The sequence below is a fragment of the Haplochromis burtoni genome, unplaced genomic scaffold (genome assembly GCF_018398535.1).
Source record: "Haplochromis burtoni strain Fernald_Lab_line unplaced genomic scaffold, NCSU_Asbu1 Contig_115, whole genome shotgun sequence".
Lineage (NCBI taxonomy): Eukaryota > Metazoa > Chordata > Actinopteri > Cichliformes > Cichlidae > Haplochromis > Haplochromis burtoni.
Window position 1 is genome coordinate 1294477 of NW_024582476.1, and position 12962 is coordinate 1307438.

The 12962-nt window shown below is 39.7% G+C and overlaps 3 protein-coding genes across 4 annotated transcripts in view; 2 read left to right on the forward strand and 1 right to left on the reverse strand.

The window, feature by feature from the left end:
- Positions 1-388: 388 nt before the first annotated feature.
- p2rx5 (purinergic receptor P2X, ligand-gated ion channel, 5) lies at positions 389-8058 on the forward strand. The gene is made up of 12 exons (XM_005928467.3): positions 389-637; positions 1070-1220; positions 1456-1527; positions 1683-1758; positions 1982-2066; positions 2248-2328; positions 4493-4634; positions 6510-6643; positions 6729-6822; positions 6914-6979; positions 7155-7243; positions 7332-8058. Exons 1-12 carry the CDS (start codon positions 507-509, stop codon positions 7588-7590), a joined length of 1380 nt encoding a protein of 459 aa, XP_005928529.1. The 5' UTR covers positions 389-506; the 3' UTR covers positions 7591-8058.
- Positions 8059-8285: 227 nt separating this feature from the next.
- On the reverse strand, positions 8286-9843 carry emc6 (ER membrane protein complex subunit 6). The gene is made up of 2 exons (XM_005928465.3): positions 9621-9843; positions 8286-8961 (listed from the first exon to the last, which is right to left on the reverse strand). Exon 2 carries the CDS (start codon positions 8926-8928, stop codon positions 8596-8598), a length of 333 nt encoding a protein of 110 aa, XP_005928527.1. The 5' UTR covers positions 8929-8961; positions 9621-9843; the 3' UTR covers positions 8286-8595.
- A 17-nt stretch (positions 9844-9860) lies between these two features.
- The window catches only part of shpk (sedoheptulokinase), a 9538-nt gene continuing 6436 nt past the window's right edge, over positions 9861-12962 (forward strand). Inside the window, exons 1-2 of one of the 2 annotated variants that reach the window (XM_005928466.3) lie at positions 9869-10274; positions 10354-10495. In XM_005928466.3, the coding sequence (XP_005928528.1) occupies positions 10137-10274; positions 10354-10495 (280 nt within the window). In that variant the 5' untranslated portion in view covers positions 9869-10136. Of the gene's footprint in view, positions 10275-10353; positions 10496-12962 lie in introns of both variants that reach the window. The other variant, XM_014335548.2, reaches the window with a different exon arrangement.

The following is a 12962-nucleotide window of genomic DNA, read 5'->3' on the forward strand; positions in this document are numbered from 1 at the left end:
GAACAACATAAACAGAATGCAGTACAAATGTAGAACAGCACAAAACTACAAACATGGCCGAATTTGGTAAATAGCTTTTTCTATGAAATTTGCTTTTTTCAGGAAGAACAGCTGAAACTCGAGGGTAGTAACCAATGGCAAGTGTGCGTTTAGCTCCGTCCACATTTTCATTTTTAAAAATGCAACAGTTACAAAAATAATTTTACCATACTTGTAAACACTCACAGTGTTGGAAAACGCTGTTGGAAAAGTACAAGTCGCCGTATTTGCACAGGAATGAATTATTAGCAAAGGTGCTGCTGCACACAGCTCATGTAAGTCAAAGTGAGTGTGTAATCAAACCATGCAACAACATAAACTTTCCCTGTGTCGCTCTTCCACAAGGAACTGAGTGGAAGACCCCTGTCTCAGTGGGTTTGCCCGCTGCATGACAAGAGAAGCAGCTGTATATATCAGCTGGGGGACTGCGAGCTGCCGTCTCACTCGGCTCCACCGTGCGGGGAGGAATGGCAGGCTGGGGGGGCTTCTTATTTTCTCTTCTCAACTACAAAACGGAGAAATATGTCATTGCAGAAAACAGAAGAATCGGAATATTATTTCGGCTCTACCAGCTGGCAGTGCTGGGATACATTATTGGGTGAGGTGAACTGCATGCACCCCCTCCAACTAGCGTGTTTCCTTTATGGAATAATAAAAGGGAGAGTGACTAACAAAGTTAAAAATAGTGGAGCTTGTGGAAAGGTTTTTACTTTGTGTTAAAGTGGTAGCGCAGTATGGGCCTTTCCTACTAATACTCCCGTGTGGGTTATCTGGTTAATAAAGAGAGGACAAACTGTAGTGGGACATTTTTAAGTGGCTGGTGGTTATACAATCAAGCCTGCTATTAACAGTCGATTTTTTGTTCAGTAATCTTTAATTTATGGTATTTTCAAGCGTTTTACCCCTTATGCATATGCGAGATATTTTCTAAAACACTTTAATAATCATAATATTAGTAATAATAACATAACTCTGCAATGTAGACAAGGGCTACATTGAACACGTCATGAAGTTATGCTGAATGTCCCAGGTGGGTGTTTGTGGTGAAGAAGGGGTACCAGGAGAAAGAAGAGGCCATCCAGAGCTCAGTCATCACCAAGCTTAAAGGTGTCACTCTGACCAACACTTCTGAGACGGGGCCTTACCTGTGGAGTGCCGAGGACTATGTCATACCCCCAAATGTGAGTCTATCTTTTAGTTTGTAGGATAGCAACACTGATGGCACTGATAGCAGCACTCGCTAATTATGTTCCTGTCAAGACATATTACGAGGCTATTGAATGTTTGTGCTGCCTTGTATCATTAGTCTCAATGTCTGTCTCGGTAGATTTAACAATATTGAGCTTCTTGGGGGCACTAATTTGTTTAACATTTTGCTTCTTCATCTCACTGCCAGGACTTAATTTTATTTTGCAGGGTGAGCAGGTGTTCTTTGTTGTAACAAATTACATAGAGACCCCCAATCAAAGGCTGGGCTTCTGTGCTGAGGTGCGTATTGGAAGGAAATTAGCATTTTCTGAAAGCAGAAAAGTCATAGTAAATAAATAAATAAATAAATAAATAAATAAATAAATATATATATATATATTTATTTATTTTTTTTTAATTTTTTTAAATTTTTTTTTTTATCGTGCCTCTAACAGAGTTCCAAGGTGCCAGATGGACGATGCAAAACTGATGATGACTGCATGGAGGGGGAGCCTGTAACAGCAGGTCATGGTGAGGGATGTAAAAATCTGATTGTTTGTTTGGATTTATCCTCGCTTTTTCCATTCTCTGATTTATGATCTGTATAATGAAACAATACAAAATATTGTCCTGATACCGCCACTCTTTAATATTACACATTTCATTATGTCTCTCTGTGTCTTTTCATTTTTTAAGTTCTTGTTCAGCTCCACCACACAGCCTGCCAACTCTTTGCTCTCTCTCTCTCTGTTAGGAATCAAGACTGGCTTGTGTTTAAACAGCACCGGGACCTGTGAGATTCATGCCTGGTGTCCCGTTGAATACAACAAGAGACCCGCGTGAGCATTCATCATCCCTCACAGAACTTTGGAAATTTGCCATTTTGAGCTGCTGCTGCATTAACACTGGCTCTGATCCCTCACACAGACCCAGATATTTCACAGGTTCTATTTATTACTGGCATAGGCTGTCGCCTCCCTTTTCTTTTTTCACACAGCTGCCTGTCTCTTTCATTTCCAGAGAGCCCTTACTGAGTGATGCAGAAAACTTCACCATCTACATCAAGAATTTCATCAGGTTCCCCAAGTTTGAGTTCTCCAAGTAAGTAGCTATAAGTGGCTGCTGATTGCTGGTGTGCCTATGTCTTCCAGGGATTGGGGCATAGAGTGACCTGGGGGGATATGCACGCTCCAGTGGCTGCTTTAAATAGCTTTAGGGTGCAGAGAGCCTTCTATTTATACCATTCTGTGCATTGCACTCAGTGAGACAGTGAAACAGTCATCTGAGACGTCCTTGACAGCAAGCCTTGCCCTGGACAGGTGTCTGATCAGAATGGGCTAGCCCATTGAGCTACCCTCTCCGCTGTTCCCTGCACGAGTCCTGCAATAATGCACAGAGATGCCCCAGCTATAGCTAATTCATCTGTCAAGATCTTACTATAATTACGGATACATCTCTTATGTTCCCCTACTAATCTTGGCATGCCTGTGATTAATGAGGTAATGCTTTCGCCTGAATGGAACTTACTTCAAATGGCCGGCAACACTACACATCTTACAGTGTCCTGTATCCAGTTACGTTTTTTTCTTTTGCTTGCAGCTAGAGGGTGTAAGCTTTGGTTTGACTGACATACGCATGCTGCATGCGTCACTTTTGTAGTGTACACTGAAGAAAGCTTAGTCAGATTAGTTGGAGTCCAGACAGTGAAACTCTGAAGTGCACAGTGGTACAGATGCAGAGGCATATGTGCGTATCTGAGGACCAAAGTTAAGGCAAAGTTAAAATGGTATGAGATCACATTAAAAATCTTCTCCCCTTAAAAAAAAAAAAAAAAAAAGTTATAAAGATTTATAAATCATATAAAAAAAGGAAGATAAATCTTAGATTCTTCCATATTTCTAGCCAAACTGTGGCACTGAATTTGTTAACATCTTTGTGCAAAAAGTAACATTTTTTGAATTGTTTCCTTCCCCTGAAGCAGAATAGAACAGGTTGATTTGGAGAACACATATTCCATCATAACTGAGTAAAAGTGTCACTAGTCAGCCTGTTATTCTTAGCAACAAAGAGCTTTGACCGGGTCATTGTGAGTGTGAAGGTTCCCACAGGGCAGAGCTCTAAAATGCTGGAAAATGGATGCAGAGTGTCCAAAAGCAGCCATAGAAGATCAATACATCCAGCTTTATTCACTGCAGGAAAAAAACAAAACAAAAACAGATAAATCAAAAGACATCAATAAAGACCAAGTGAGCAAAAGTCAGCAAAAGTTATATTAAAAAATGTACATAATGGAAAAAAAGTCCTATTTATTGAGAGGACCACCTAGTGCTATGGAAGTAACAGACTACTGGGCACAAGAAAACCATCAGGAGGAAGAAAATAAATGAATCTAACCAAAACTGGCTTAAAAAATCCAGGTCCTGGCAGTCCTAGTAGTTTATGCGAGTAATAAAGTAGCTTCTTTGTGGGCAAGTGACATTAAAAATACACCTACATGCTTCGGCTTACACCTTCTTCTGGATGTGAAGTCTAGAGTTGTTTTCTACCCTGGACAAGTATGTCTATAATAAAGGACCTTCACGCTCAGCCAGTAGCCCCTTCCTGTTCAGAAACATGGCCTCTGTTTTGCATCTGAAGGATTCACAGTGCTGCAGGATAATAGGCCAAGCCCAACATTTTATGGTGTAAAGAAGACCAAGGGTTGGGTCTTAGTAAAGCAAAAGGAAGAAATACCAAAGACTAATATATATTCTAAAAATCATATTTTCAGAGATTTAAGTTTTCAGTCAAATTGTCAATATTATCCTAAGTATGACAACCGGTGGTCAGACTCTGATGTTGCACTTTCAAGTCATCCATCCATCCCATTTTTCTTAAATGCTTATCCATCTAGCTGCCAATGTCAGCTAAGATGCAGGGTACACCCTGAACAGGCAGCCAGTCCATCACGGGGTAAAAAAGAGAGCACACATTCTCACATCCACGCCTGCGGCCACTCAGAATGACCACATAACACAACATGCATGCCTTTGGTCTGTGAGAAGAAACCCCAAACAGGCACATGGAAAACATACAAACTTTAGACAGAAAGAGCACAGCTGGTTCAGGCATGGAACCAGCTGTGCCTTATCTGCTGCCATCAGCAAAACCCTGATAACTCTAACCTCCATCTTTTCACTTAAGTAAATGGTTTGTGTCATTGCATTGAGTGAAAACACAAGTTTCTGATATCATTAACTCCACATCTGCTGTCTATTACTTCTAGAGCCAATGTCCTTGAAACTTCTGATGAAAGCTACCTAAAGAGATGTTTCTATGAAAAAGAGAATCATCCTTACTGCCCCATCTTTCGCCTCAGAGATCTTGTCAGCAGTGCTGGACATGACTTCCAGGAAATGGCTGTTAAGGTACAAAGTGAAACAACAACACTCAAAGAGAGCAAATTCCCCTGAAGGGCAAGACCTATGCTAAAACTTTAATGTTTCATGATCATGTCAGCATTGTTAACATGGAAATCTACTGGAGTATATTAGTGTAGCATATTGATCATTTTGTGTCGTTTTGAAGTCGTCAAGCGTTGTATTGAAAAAAGAGCTAAAAAAAAATAAAGTTCTTATGTTCCCCCCAGTGACGAATATATTGGTTTAAAGTTTGGAGATGATCCTAGCTCATATGACCCTGACCTTTGACCAATGACCTTTTAAGCATTACATGCTAGAATAGTGTATTTTATGATCTTTACCTTTAATACTGGAGCAGCTCTGGCTGGAATCTTTCTATAAGCTGTAAAACATGAGCTTTAAAGATATAATTATGTGGTTTTGCAAAGCTTTCCAGCATCATGGTGACGTCATAGGATGTTGTATTGAGAAAATAAAAAGTGCGTCGTACAGCTCTTTGCATGCCCTTTCATATGATATAATACTCAATATGGTTTAATTTTTTTTGGTCAAGGTCAACATTGACCTTGGGTGCTAACATTAAAGGCCAATGTTAATGGCCAATTTCAGGTACTCATGTCCCCCAGGGTGTAGCATATTGTTGTGAAGTTTGAAGATTTTTTAAACTGATTTTTACATTTGGTGTGACCTTGACTTTGACTTTAACCAGATTTTGACCAAAATTGAATCAGCTTGAGTTGTTATTGATATCTAACCTCAAACTAAATTTGAGAATGAATGAATGAATTTGAAATTGAAATTTGACAAACACTGGATGCAAAACAGCAAACAAACACACAGAAAGACAAACAAACAACCAGAACTGATTTCATGCCCCTATCCTTTGTGTGTGTGTGTGGGGGGGGATGTACCAATTAAGACTATGTGCGGGAGTGATTTTGGTTCCTCACTTCCTCACAGTCATTTGCTAACAAACTATAATAGAAATCTGGCACTGATTGCAGTAACAAATGTATTTAGTAGGATAAGACATTTTGAAAGTGATTGGAAACAAAGCATGTCTCAGTAGCTCGCCATCACTTGTTTAGATTTCTTGAGCAGATCTTCTAACATTATAAAATGTTAGAAGAGGACACAGTACAGTGAAGATTCTGCAATACACAGTTTATCTCTCTGTGGACACACAAACTCAAATCAGTTGACTGATTTATAGGGAGATGGTCTGCTTGCACAAAAAAGCTGATTTCTTTAATGATTTGTAAGAAAATCTGCAAATATCCCACAAACACTTGAATCTCTCTGCAATGCAAATACAGTAAAGCTGTGTATTAAAAGCCAGCCTCTGGTAGACTACTAACAGCAGGGTCATTTATGAACTGGTTAGATTCACATACATGTCGTTATGTGTCGTTGTCGTGAAGCTTTTTGACACATCTTGTGGTCTTCATCTGTATATGTATATGTATATGTATCTGTTATATAATCAGCTGGAAGAAAATGGATGATGGACATGTGGAGTTTTCAGTAGTATTTAATCCTTTTCAGTTTCTGTTTAGAGTTATGAAAAACTGAGTTTCTGGAACTGCGTTTGGCTGGTCCCAAATTAAATCTGTGTTGCCCGTTACAAGCAACTTGAGTTTGAGGCTCTGAGGGAGAAAGATCGGGGCACCTCAACTGAATTACATCCCAAATGAACACAGTTGTTCAAAATAAGCATTTTCTTGCCAAAGCCTCATGTAACTTGATTTTATCTGCGTATGTCTTCTCTGGTCGTGGTATGTTATGTTTAAAAAGTTTTACTTTTTGTAAAGCACTCTGTACGGTATGGTTTGTGGTGTATCCGCTGATGTGCTATTAATATTTACCCTTTGTGTCCATCAGGGCGGCTCTGTTGGCATTCTCATTGAGTGGAACTGTGACCTGGATAAAGATTATTCTCTGTGTAATCCACAGTACAGCTTCACCCGTTTGGACATTAATTTGAACAACTCAATCACATCGGGATACAACTTCAGGTATGGTACCCACTACCTTCAGTCTGCTCACTGTTTCCAACATGTTTTCAGCCTTTACATCTTATGTCAACTATTTTTTCTACAGATATGCCAGATACTATAAGGATCAAAATGGGGAAACCTATCGCACGCTGTATAAAGTGTATGGGATTCGCTTTGATATAATGATCAATGGTCAGGTACTGTGGAGATAGTAGCAGTTTAGTTTTTTTCTAAAGCACATCATTCTGGTGGGAGATTAACAGTGAGTTTCTGGTTATTGTTTTACAGGCCGGGAAATTCAATATTGTCCCCACAGTAATTGCCATTGGCTCAGGTGTTGCTCTCCTCGGTGCAGTGAGTAATTTATTAGAATATTCTGCTGACGCATGTGTGGATGATTGCTGTGCAATTACCACGGTGCTAAGTTCAAAAACTGTCATATTACAGGACAGTGGATGATGTGGAATCCCCACCAAGAAAAGTAATATTCTCTCCTGTTCCAGTTCATTTGTTTATTTTTCTCTTTTAGGGAGCCTTTGCCTGTGATATGATATTATTGTACATGATGAACACGAGCTCCTTCTACAGAGAGAGGAAATTTGAAATCATCAACTTCAAGTAGGACTTCATATGTTTGCAAAAACTTTGCCATTTTCTAAATCTTGCTCCTCACTTTTGCACACCTCTCTAATGCTGTGTGCAACAGAAAAGAGAGGACCAAAGTTAAAGATGAGAAAACGGGCCATCGGGAAAAGAGGTCCAGAAGACCAGGGACAGAGAAAGGGGCTACAAATTCCATCAAAAATCCAGGAGAAACTGAGCCCACTGCAGGATCTTCTGCAGAGAGCCAGCCACCTACAGAGAAAAGGGGTCCCACAATTCCACGTAACACGGGACAGCGATACTCTGCTCCACCCCATGGCACCGAGACGAAGCATCATATCACTTTCATGGCTCACAATTAGGTCTGCAGGCAGAGCAAGATCACCTGTTTGTTTTCCTGCATGAGGCGGAACCCAAAGGTGGGACTGACGTCCACGTCTTACCTGCCGGCACAACTGCTAGCACGGTCACTAGCATGAATGATGCTCTGACTGAAGATGTGTTGATCCAGGGGAATGTAAATGTTGTGCACAGTGCATGAGGTCAGGACGTCAAAGAAAGTAGCAGGGTCAGGATTCAAAACAGATTCATTACCACTCAACTGGCAATTAGCAGTGACAGTAATTACAATATATAGTATAAAAGTAAAAAAAGTAGGCATGAAAGTTTTTAAAAACTACACTTAGAAGCAATTCATAAGAAAATGTGTGGTCTTAATTGTGTTTTTACAGCTCAACACATGTGTTGTTAAAATGCACAAACACTGTTGCTGCTTTCTGCTGTATGTTCAGTTAACTGTACTGATCATGGCTTTGATATGAAGCTTTTACACAGTATTCACTGGCGACACTGAAGAATACAGCCTGACATGCTCTACGAGTCCAAGTGGACATATTCTCTGTGTAATGAATGGAAACTGAAATGCAGAGTCTCCCTTTATTGTTTGCTGTTCCTGTTTCTATTTATTGAATGTTCTTTGTCATTGGAAACACATTTTTGTCATCACAATTTTATTATTATTAGTGACACTCCCCAGTGAAGAAAAAGTGATCCAAAAAAACTTCTAGAGAGATCTTTAATCCAGTCAGTAATTACATCTGCTGTTTTCTGACTTGGTTTAACTTGTGAGGATTTGATCTGTAAACCTACATTATAACTATAGCTCTCTAAGTACAGGTTAGAGTTCATTCTCTGGTAAATATGGAGGAAAGAAAAGGACAGTTAATTCTCTTAACTCATCGTTTAACATATAAACAGTTCACAATGGAAGCCTTCCACTAACAGCCTATCTACAACAGCAGGGCAGACAAACCTAAAGAATTACAGAGCATTAGACAAATATTTCTGAGTTATTTCGAGTAGATGTTCTAGTATACGTGCACCATCCCGTACAAGAAAGTCCAGAACAGGACATATGTGAAGAGGCCTCCGACGAGGCCTCCGGTAAAGAGCAGCCGCCGTGATTTGAAGAATTTGTTCCACCGCCGTCCGGCCTTGAGAATAAGAAGCAGCGAGAGGAGAAAGGATGATAGGAAATAAAAGATGAAGCCGTACAGTCCCGTCAGGCCAAGGATACCGGCTGTTGCTCCCGAGAGCGCAGACACAGAGGTGCGGCAGTAATCCAGCACTGCCGCGTTGCCTCTCACTGCCACTTCACTGATGAACTGTGGTCCCTCGCGCTTGGCCCCAACTCCAGCCATCTTGGCTCTGGTCGGCTACCACAGAAGGTGCTGCTGTAACATCAAAGATTAAGGCAACAATGTTAGAGCAACCGTACCTACTATGATTTTATGTACCTCGCACAATGAGGTTTTTAATTCATAAATAATCAAAATCGAAATAACATGATGAATAGTAGGACTAATGATTTCAAATCCTAAAAATCCTGACTCGGGATGCTTTATAGAATTAACACCAAATAGAAATAAAACAACAATAGCTCATTTAAAACATTAGAGACCGATCGGTTTTACTTTAAAAATCCATTGACAGACAATTTTCACCAGGAATAATTTAAGGGCCATCTTACTGCTGGTAATGAAGGTTATTATATTTAAAAAGAAAGATTAAAATAAAAACTACCGATCATTATGACACTGACTCAACATAAAACTACAAATCTGGACACATTAAAGCTCTTCACTCTGCGTGACAAAGAAAGCAAGTCGGGTTCGCTTAGCTATTGCCAAACTTCAAGGTGATTCAAAGCCTCGTTTTGACATAAAAAGGTAAAATCATACGACACAGATATCAGTTTTCAAACTACACAAAGCAGAGTCAGACTATTGGGGGCTAAACTGCACGTCAGCTGAACTATTTTAACATTTCTACCAGTGCTAATTCTAGCAGTGCTAGCTCTCCCAGCTGCCCACTGACGGTGACAGGCTCTCACCGGAGATTAATGTAGGGACTTCCTGTCGACTCCTCACGACGCGGTCACAAAAACATAACATGCAAGATTTACTTAGCAAACCTGAATCTAAAGCAGTTACAGGAAAAGTCAGCTGCTGTCACCAAAAGAAAAAGTGCATTCATTCTCGTTCGGATGACACTCCTATACGAAAGTCAGCCATGCTCCTGCGCAGTGCATTGTGGGAAGGCGGTAGTCAGCCTCAGGAGGAGCCGATTTGGTGCATTCCTTGACAGTAAAACAGTAGGAAATTGATCTACCTTGAATAACGTTTAAGCAGGGAAGCTACCTTTGAATTTGTATTGAAGGAGACACTATGTTACATCAAAATGTAAATTCGTTATTTCACATTTTTGGCTAAAACAGCAGTTTTATAACAGCAAATTTCATCTAAGTAGCAAAGAAGCTCTAAACTCCTTTAATCACATGAATGCAGCAGTGAGGACTTTGGCATTTCGGTATGAAAAAAGCTCAAGGTACATATCGTAAACATCAGTCATGTCTAACTTTATCCTGGGTTTGGACGTGGGTACCTCTTCAGTAAAAGCCGTTTTATTAGACAGAGGATGTAGAGCTATAGCTGCCAGTCAGTCTTTACCGACTGTTTCTGATTTAGCCGACGATAGCGGGATAAAGGTGAGTGCGTTCACTTGTCCCGCAATTTTAACTACAGCTCAGTAATCTAAACACCTCTGTGTGATTGTGTGTAACGCAGGCGAAAGAGCAGGACACGGGTCGGATCATAGACACTCTGGACCGGTGCATTGGCCTCCTGCCCAGAGACAAACTGCAGCATGTGTGCTGCATCGGGCTGACCGGACAGATGCACGGAGTTTTATTCTGGAAACCAAAAAGCGGTAAAGTTATTCTGCGCGCGGGCTGTGGCATTTCATCGTCAGTGTGGTAACTTGTGTAACAACGGCTCTATGATTGGGGATTGTTTCTGATTTTCTTTTCACGGGAAATGAGAAAAACGTGACATGATTTTCAGGCTCACGTGCAACCCTGTGCCAAATACAGATGACACTGCGCAAGAGCCAAAAGAGTCTTTGTTTGGCAAAGTGACGAAACAAGTACTTCGGCTCTTTACTCAAGTAAAAGTCATAATACCAATTAAGAAATGAGTCAAACGATTTCGCACTAGATTCAGGAGCCATTTCAGAATTAGAGACATTACTTTGACAGTGCTTTGACTTTTATAATACCACATAACACAGGTTCTGTTTTTTTTATTGTCTACGTCTTTCCTGGGACCCAGATGTGGTAGGGTCAAAGAGTGAAGGTAGAACATGGATAGATTTTAAGATCTACAAATTAATAAGTAACTAAAACATTATCATGAATGTAATGAAGTGCAGTCCTCACTTACATCTCACCATTGATCCTATCTATGCCCTGATCCAATGGCATGAAGCAATGTGTGATTAACAGTGCTCCAGTCTAATGGTAAATTGTGAGTGGGGAGTAGTTGATCATGTTTTAGGACCTTTACCACCCAATGTCCCTTCTCTGAACACAACCATCAGGGATTCAGGAAACATACTGTGTGTATCAGTGTAATCTTAATTCTTGTATCTTGGATACATTCATTTAGGTGGAGGATGGAAATATTTGTGTAACGATGGATGAATTATACCAGGATCATCACAGATTAGGTACTGAAGTGATGCAAATCTTAGATAGATTGGAGAGAATTTTTCTTAGGGTGTTTACAGCCACACATTTGGACACTTATACAGCTTACACTAGGACACACTGGAAACATGTATACCTCCTGCAAAGCTTTCTTGTCTTACCATGTAATCACCATTTAAAAGTCCTATAGTTTTCTGACTATCGTGCTGTTTATCAATAGAATATTTTCATTTATTTTCACTAAGTAATTATTTTCTCACTTGTCAATCTGATCTCTTCCCAAGATATTTTAATCTTTCCACACTGCCAAACACTCTGGAACCCCCTTTTTTTTTAGCATCTGTGTATTCAGTATCAGGGTTCGTAAGGGTGATTGCTTACATTTCAGATGTGGTGCTTAAAAGTGCTTGAAAGTGTAACTGTATTTCATTCACCACAAATAACTATCTAATTGATTTATTTATTTATTTTTATCAGATAGAGAAATAAAATGAGTCGCAAAATGTAAAAGCAAAATTTCTCTGCCTGGGCTGCCTTGCACCTCTGTGGCTGTCTGTTTCAATATGTGACCTGCCTCTCCCCCTAACTGTCGGGATGAGCACGCTAACATACCTGCAGTTATAAAGTTCTTAAACAAAAACAAAAACAAAAAACATACCTGCAGTTGCTGTTTTAATGAGTGTTTGATGGAAAACAACAATGGCGGAGTTTGCGCTCTCCAGTCGCATGATAGGTGAGTCCTAGTGAATAATTTTCCAGTACGTTACACATGCTAATTTTTAAAATTATGATTATTATTTTGCTAGCTATCAAACTCGCTGGAGAAATGATTGAAATGCAATGAGTGTGATGCAATACGGCAGCGCTATTATACAGTTAGTTATGGCATGAAGATTTATGGAATATGTTGTGAACTTAGCTAACATTACTTAGCATTAGCAGTAATATGTGTTACTTTACTCATGTGAAAGCTTTAAACTAGGGCTGGGCGATATGGCCTAAAAGTCATATCGTGGTATAATTTGAAGCATGTGTGGTAACGATATATATCGCAATATATTCTTTTCTTCTGTATAACGTATTTTCCACACTATAAGGCACACTTAAAATCCTTTAATTTTCTCAAAAATCGAGAGTGTGCCTTATATATGAATTCTGGATTGTCAGAGCATTACGCGGAGTAATCTGTGTCCAAAACTTCAGGTCCCAAAGTCAAACCAACACTAAGAGTTAAAAACGGTCTAAATTCTTTCATCTTTAATAAAATCATCAGCGTTGCTGCTTTATCAGGTGTAACAATTAAGTTTAACATCCATGCATCCATAAAAACAGAATTTATTAAATTTAACGGAGTTAGAAGTTAACAGGAAGTTAGCTCGCTAGTTTCCACCTAAACATGACATACCATATTCTGACTGAGAGATTTTTGAAACTAATTAAAACGTACAGCTCTGCTACCACTTTCAACATAAATGAAGACAGAAAACTAAAAAGCAGTGGTGTTTGCAGAGTTACTGAAGTTGGACTAGCTGGTATATAATGTTGTGCTATGTGATTGCTAGCGACACAGCTATGTTAGCATAACATTAGCACAGTGAAGCTGGAGGATGAACAATATGGGAATAGAACAGCTGCGAGAGAATTCAACATTAATGAATCAATGTTACGGAAGTGGAGGAAGCGCAGTTT

What these genes read in the sequence shown, in the direction of transcription:
- emc6 (XM_005928465.3), bottom strand. Translation starts at nt 8,928, where the DNA reads ATGGCTGGAGTTGGGGCCAAGCGCGAGGGACCACAGTTCATCAGTGAA.
- p2rx5 (XM_005928467.3), top strand. Translation starts at nt 507, where the DNA reads ATGGCAGGCTGGGGGGGCTTCTTATTTTCTCTTCTCAACTACAAAACG. An exon ending in CCCAAGTTTGAGTTCTCCAA is followed by an intron (nt 2,329 to 4,492) that starts GTAAGTAGCTAT and finishes TATTACTTCTAG; the next exon opens with AGCCAATGTCCTTGAAACTT. An exon ending in GTGTTGCTCTCCTCGGTGCA is followed by an intron (nt 6,980 to 7,154) that starts GTGAGTAATTTA and finishes TTTCTCTTTTAG; the next exon opens with GGAGCCTTTGCCTGTGATAT.